At 54.1% G+C, this 6,000-nt stretch overlaps 1 protein-coding gene across 2 annotated transcripts in view; it reads right to left on the bottom strand.

The window, feature by feature from the left end:
• Window positions 1–1,369: 1,369 nt before the first annotated feature.
• Window positions 1,370–6,000, bottom strand: part of IKBKB (inhibitor of nuclear factor kappa B kinase subunit beta) — a 51,738-nt gene continuing 47,107 nt past the window's right edge. For both annotated transcript variants that reach the window (XM_061134870.1, XM_061134871.1), the window contains exons 21-22: window positions 3,676–3,766; window positions 1,370–2,630 (exon numbers count right to left, since the gene is read on the bottom strand). In XM_061134870.1, the coding sequence (XP_060990853.1) occupies window positions 2,565–2,630; window positions 3,676–3,766 (157 nt within the window). In that variant the 3' untranslated portion in view covers window positions 1,370–2,564. The remainder of the gene's footprint in view (window positions 2,631–3,675; window positions 3,767–6,000) is intronic.

The following is a 6,000-nucleotide window of genomic DNA, read 5'->3' as shown; positions in this document are numbered from 1 at the left end:
CAGCTCATTTATCGATCATATTGTTTTCCTATTTGTCAATGTCTTTGATTTCTGCTCCCATCTTTATTGCTTTGTTCATTCTGCTTGCTTTTATTTTGCTCTTCTCTTTTTTAAGTCATCCTTGATACCATGAATTTTGGGGAGGGGCTAGATGGGTTCAATGATGGCCCCCAGGAAGAAATATCCACATCCGAATCCCCAGAATCTATAAATATTGCCTTATATTGCGAAACGTGATCAAAGTAAGGGTCTTGAATAGAGACACTTATCCTGGATTATCCAGATCAGCCCTGCATTTGATCACAAAGGTTTTTCTACAACGCACACAGGAGAGATTTGAGACAGAAAAAGTGGTGGCAATATGACCACAGAGGCAGAGATGCGGCCACAAGTCAAGGATCTCCTGGATTCACCAGAAGCTGGAGGAAGCAAGGAACAGAATCACCCCTAGAGACTTTGGAAAACTTGATTTCAGACTTCCGGCCTCCAGACCTGTGAGAATAAGGGTGTGTTAAGCCATGAAGTTTGTGGTGGTCTGTTATAGCAGACCGAGGAAGCTACCAGAGCTGGAGAGCAGCGTCTCTGTTGGTGTCATTGGCTGCTGTTTCCAGCACCCGCCAGGGACACGTGGGGGCAAGAGGAGTTCCCGGGGAGCTCACTGCGTGTGACCGCTCAGGGCCAAGGTCCCCGCTGCTCTGCATCCTTCTCACTATCTTTCAGAGTCTTCTTTGTTTGTAAATAACATCCCAGGGTCTCAGCTGTACTAGAAGGTGGGGAAGTACATCTGCTCCACTTTCTGGAAGTAGGAGTCCAACCTCCAGGGTTTTCATTTTTTTCAACCTATTAGCATTTTCGAGTTATATTACTCTTTTATCATTTTTGTATTTAAAATTTTCTATTTATTTATTTGGCTGCATTGGGTCTTAGTTGCTGCATGCTGGATCTTCCCCTGCGGTCTCTCTAGTTGTGGTGTGTGGGCTTAGCTGCCCCCTGGCGTGTGGGATCTTAGTTCCTCGACCAGGGATCGAACTCATGTCTCCTGCAGTGGAAGGCGGATTCTTAACCCCTGCACCACCAGGGAAGCCCCCATGTTACTCTTTTGAAGCACGAACTTTGGTGATGGTTTCTTACTCAGAATTCTTCAGTGACTTCCAACTGCCATTGAAATCGGCCCCTGACAGTCATTCCCTCCCTGATCTGACCCCATCCCAGCCTACCATTCCGGTCTAAATTCCCACTGTGTTCTTCACCAGTGTTTCCAAAATCATGCTTTATCACACTCTAGTTCTTTGGGAGTTACATCAATGTTACATGCACATGGCAGGAAAATAAAAGGTGTTATCATCAAGCGAGTTGGGAAAACAGTGGATTTAGGCAGAATGAAGCCAGTTTATTATCACGGGACTTTCAGATCCTTCAGTAAACCAGTGCACAATGTGAATCTCTAAGAGGCACTTAAATCTCTAAGAGGTTTGGGGAACCGCTGTTCCCCAAACGTCCTTTACATGGAACCCACGGTACCGCCTCCACAGAAGGCACTCTGTGAAACTCTTCTCGTCTGGCTTTCTTCTCCAACCACACCTGCCTGCTCGGGATCACCCGAGCTCACCATGCAGCCCTTCTGTTACACGGAGGAGAAGCTTTTGTGAGACGACAGAGACACAGTGTGGGCTCTGGCACCGCTCGATTTCTTCAAACGTTCCATCGCAGTTGGGTTTTGAGTTTGTTAAGTCCTAACCAGAGGTATTACAAAAATAGTGAGATCTGAGTCATGTTCCAAAATAGAGAATCTGTTTTTTAAATAATTCACTAAATAACACCGCGAGAGGATAGGAGGGGCGGGACCTCCCCCGTCCCCCCATGGCCGCACACGGGGCAGGGCTGTGGGCACAGGGGGTCAGCAGGCTCGTGGGTGACAGACACCCATTCCTTCTTTCCTTCTTCTCCAAGGCAGCTCACTCCCAGGGACTCTTTGGGACCTGCAGGAAGGGAGATGCTGTTCCCTCCTGGCTCCAGACAGTCATGCTGGCTGGAAGGACCGCAGCCTGGCTGCAGGTCGCAGGTGGAAGGACAAACGTTAGCAGCAGTGAGATCACAGGAGGAAGGAGGATGGGGCAGGGCAGGATCCACGGTTTCGAGGTCTGCGCAAGAGAAGCCAGATCCAGATGAACCGTGAGCCATGAAGACAGGCCTCCTCTGGAGAGCAGGAGGGGTCAGGAGGAGGCAGCCGGCACTGAGCGCCGCTCAGACTTCGTCCTGGGAGCCAGCTGGGTGTGGCCACTGTGTCTGGAGCACTCCTCTCCCCATGCGGGGGCAGTGGTGGCCCCGGCAGCATCTCCTACATGCTGCCCCCCTGCATCCACGTCCGCTGGGCCTCTGCAGCAGAGGAAATCCGGCGAGTGGACGAGCTGCTGGCCGTGCCCACGGAGGGCCACGCCTTTGGTCCACGGTGACCGTCACGGCTGCTGGAGGAGCGCAATCTCCATCTGGGTGCCGAGGACGCCGGATGCGATGACGCTGGGGCTTGGGGCCAGGCGGCCCATCACGGCCAGGGCCGCCCACCGTCACGAGGCCCGCTCCAGGCTCTGCTGTTCCTCCTCCTCCGAATGCAACCAGCTCCAGTCTAGAGACTGAAAGTCAACGGGCACGTTAACAACTCTGCAGCCACCCTGGCACAAGGTTTTCTTCTTCGGGAGGCAACCAGCATGATTTAGAAGGAAGGCAAGAGCCTTTCATTGAGACAGTTGAGTTTCTGTAAGGGACCCCAGAGCCAGAGCTGTGTCTTCAAGACCACGCAGGAGCCTATCTTCAGACGGGCATGGAGCCCCTGAGACTCTGGCCAGGCAATTTAAGTGTTATTCCTACAGCTCACAGCACTGACCTATGCTCACTGCACACCCAGGTGCCCAGGGCTCATCTCAGCTCTCCACCTCCAGCCTCACCAGGTGGAACCGCCCGGCCAGACTTCCTTTTCCTCCAGCAGAAGCAAACAGGCAGTGCAGGGATCAAAACATATAGGGCCCAGAGGAGGAAGAGCAGCAAGAAGGAGACACAGAAAGCCCCAATCCGGAGAAGGACACTTGAAGAAATAAAGAGGTGATCACCACTGGTAGTGATCCCTCCAATCCTTCCCCAAACCAAGAAGTTCCAGTCTCCCCAAACCGAGACTGTATTGGCAGGAAATGGCCATTAAAAGACCCAAGCGGATGATCAAGCATCCTCTCAGCAAGTTCAGCTTTGCCTCGATGTCTCTGCACCTGGACTCATTTTTCTTTAGATCAGCTTCCCTAGAGCTAGTCTTGCTGAGTTCCTAAGCTCCGAGTCCCTGAGAGATGGGGTGGTGATGGCTTTGTCCCTGGAGCCCAGCACTGCACCTCCTATGTGCATGCCCAGCAACCACACGGAAGGAAGAGTGGGAGAGAGGCCTTCCCACGGGGATGCGACCTGCCTCGTAAGGACCAAGCGTGGTGAGGATGAGAGGAGACAGAGCACGAGAGGTACCTGTCCTCGTTCAACAGCCGTCAGCCCTGCTATCAGGATGAATAAAAAGGATGTACCAGAAAATCCCAAGTGTACACCGAGATCAAGGCGGCAAGGCGTCGCCTCTCTCTCAGCTTCTCGTTGGCTGCGGAAAAGGAAAGGTGTGGCGCAGCGGGGGTCCCCGTGGGCTGTTACCCGCAGACTCTGGTCCTGCTCCTTCATGGTGTCCTGCAGGGCGTTCTCCAGCTGGGCGCAAAGGGTGTGCGCTTCGGCCACCAGGTCTTCACTGCAGAGAACGATTGGATTATTAGAACACGGTCAGTGTGAACTTCTCAAAAGTAATAGATTACTGTGTACAGATATGCTAAAGGGCTTCTGGAAAGATTTCAAAAATTAAACGATTACTCTGATACTGAGTGTCTTAAAATATATGACACGGCCTCGGCGATTTCCTCTGTCTTCTTGAGCGCTGTCACAGAAGCTCAAAGCCAGCCGTGAGCATCGCCATTCATGAAGTGAGAAAGCACAGGTCTGGCCTGATGAAAAAGTTCACAACCGAAGAGATCTCTTAGGTTCTCTCTAAACTGCCACAATCTGAAAATCTCTCCCAGATCACCTGTGTCACAGTTTTTGAAACAGACAAAGACCTACAGACCACGAGACTTCCGCCGGCGTCCTCAGCTCTCTGAGACTGGGAGCAGTGTTCTAGCAACTGACTCATCTGCTGCCCTCTCGCCTCTCCTATGATGAGAAACGCACACGTCTCACCATCTCTACGGGAAGAAACGCACACGTCCTGAGAACAGGCCGTGGCAGAGAAAAGCGAGAGCAAAGCAAGCCACCTGTCCTGTTCTAACTTCGGCTCCAGGATGTGGGCAGACAGACGGCAGCCTGCGCCCCCAAGACGCCTTACCCAGCGCTTTGAGGATCTCCTGGAGGAACGGGACAAACCCAGCAGGAAAGGCCCCGCAGTTCCTCCTCTCACCGCAAAGGGGGCGCTGGTGGGAGGAGCAGAGCCCAGACTCGGCCACCGGCCACTGACCAGGCACCAGGCTGGGACACCAGCCCCAGAGGCCCCGGACCTGGTTACCACCCTCAGGGAGCTAACTGGAAGCTGGGGAGAGAATTAGGAATCTGACACGGGGAATCCTCTGGTGGCCCAGTGGTTACGACTCTGCCACTTTCACTGCCGAGGGCCCAGGTTCAGTCCCTGCTCAGGGAAATGCATTCTGCAAGCCAAGAGGCCAAAAAGAGAAAGAGAAAAAAAAAAAAAATCCACAACAGTACAGGCTACAAACTCCCCAGAGTACGGGAACAGGACTTTTTGAAAACAGCTTTACTGAGATAGACTCACAAACCATAAAATTCACCCGTTTGAGGTGCACGACTACATACTTCTAGTGCACTTACAGCGTCGTGCAACCACCGCAGAGGTCTAGTTCTCGACTGTTTGCATCACCCAAGAGGAAACCCTGTACCTGTTGTCAGTCACTCCCCTCCCTCAGCAATCGAGTCTACTTTCTAGCCTGTAGATTTCCCTTAGGAATCGATCTTAACCGTCTCCAGTGCCTGGGGCCCAGCAAGGGATGGCTCTGAAGAAATGGGCGTGAGACTGAACCAGAAACAAGAAACCACATGGGAGTCTCAGGAGACGGCGATCTGTGCGTGTCTGTCTGCGCCGCGGAGGGGGTGGGAGGCAGGGTGTCAGCAGAGCTGGGGACCCGGGACTCCAGGATGCAGGGGTGTCAGCCCGGCCTGGTTACCCAGGGCTGCCAATCCCGAACCTGCACGTCCAGCGAGAGCCCAGAACCCACTCATGCTGCTGGTCTGGACCAGGCTCCAAGACCCCCAGGCAGAGCCAGGAGCTGCTTGGGAGTGGGGGTGAGCCTGGAGAGGACACTTGGAGGCTGGAAAAGGCCCAGCCTTGGCCCCAAGGCAGCGGGCCGCCATGGCTGGTCCCTGAATATCCAGAAGAATAACTCGATCAAAACGGTCCCCCATGAAGACGAATTTGACCAGAGGGGGCCTGGGGTAGCAATGGGCAGTAGACAGGGAGGGAAAACCTCACAGGAAGGGCTCTGAGGCTGCACGCCCAGCTCTGCAGCAGGGGAGTGCGCAGCTGGCAGGGTGGGGAGGGGTGAACGGCGTGGTGGTGGGGAGGGACCACAGGAGGGACCAGCAATGCGTGACTGGGGTGCGCTGACCAGCGGACACCTGGGGACCTGCTTCTATGAGCAGATAGTGATGGACGGACGAGGGGACAGCACGGGACTGGTCAGCGCTGGACAGAAGGTTCCCAGCCAGTGAGAGCAACCCAGCCTCAGATAAGGATATGTGTCTGAGCAGGTCTCAAGCAGCTCTGCGAGCAACACACCACGTCCACCTCCACCGCGCCCGACACAGGGTACAGATGCCAACGGGCGCACATGGAGCTACGGATGGGTGATGCGGGTGACAAGAGACCCGTGCTTCTGTGCCCATGACCTCCCAACGTGCCCTGGACTTCGGCACTGGGCGCCA

The sequence above is a fragment of the Dama dama genome, chromosome 32 (assembly GCF_033118175.1).
Source record: "Dama dama isolate Ldn47 chromosome 32, ASM3311817v1, whole genome shotgun sequence".
In the NCBI taxonomy this organism is placed as follows: Eukaryota; Metazoa; Chordata; class Mammalia; order Artiodactyla; family Cervidae; genus Dama; species Dama dama.
The sequence above is the reverse complement of the archived record's forward strand: the minus strand, read 5'-3'. Positions and strand labels throughout refer to the sequence as shown.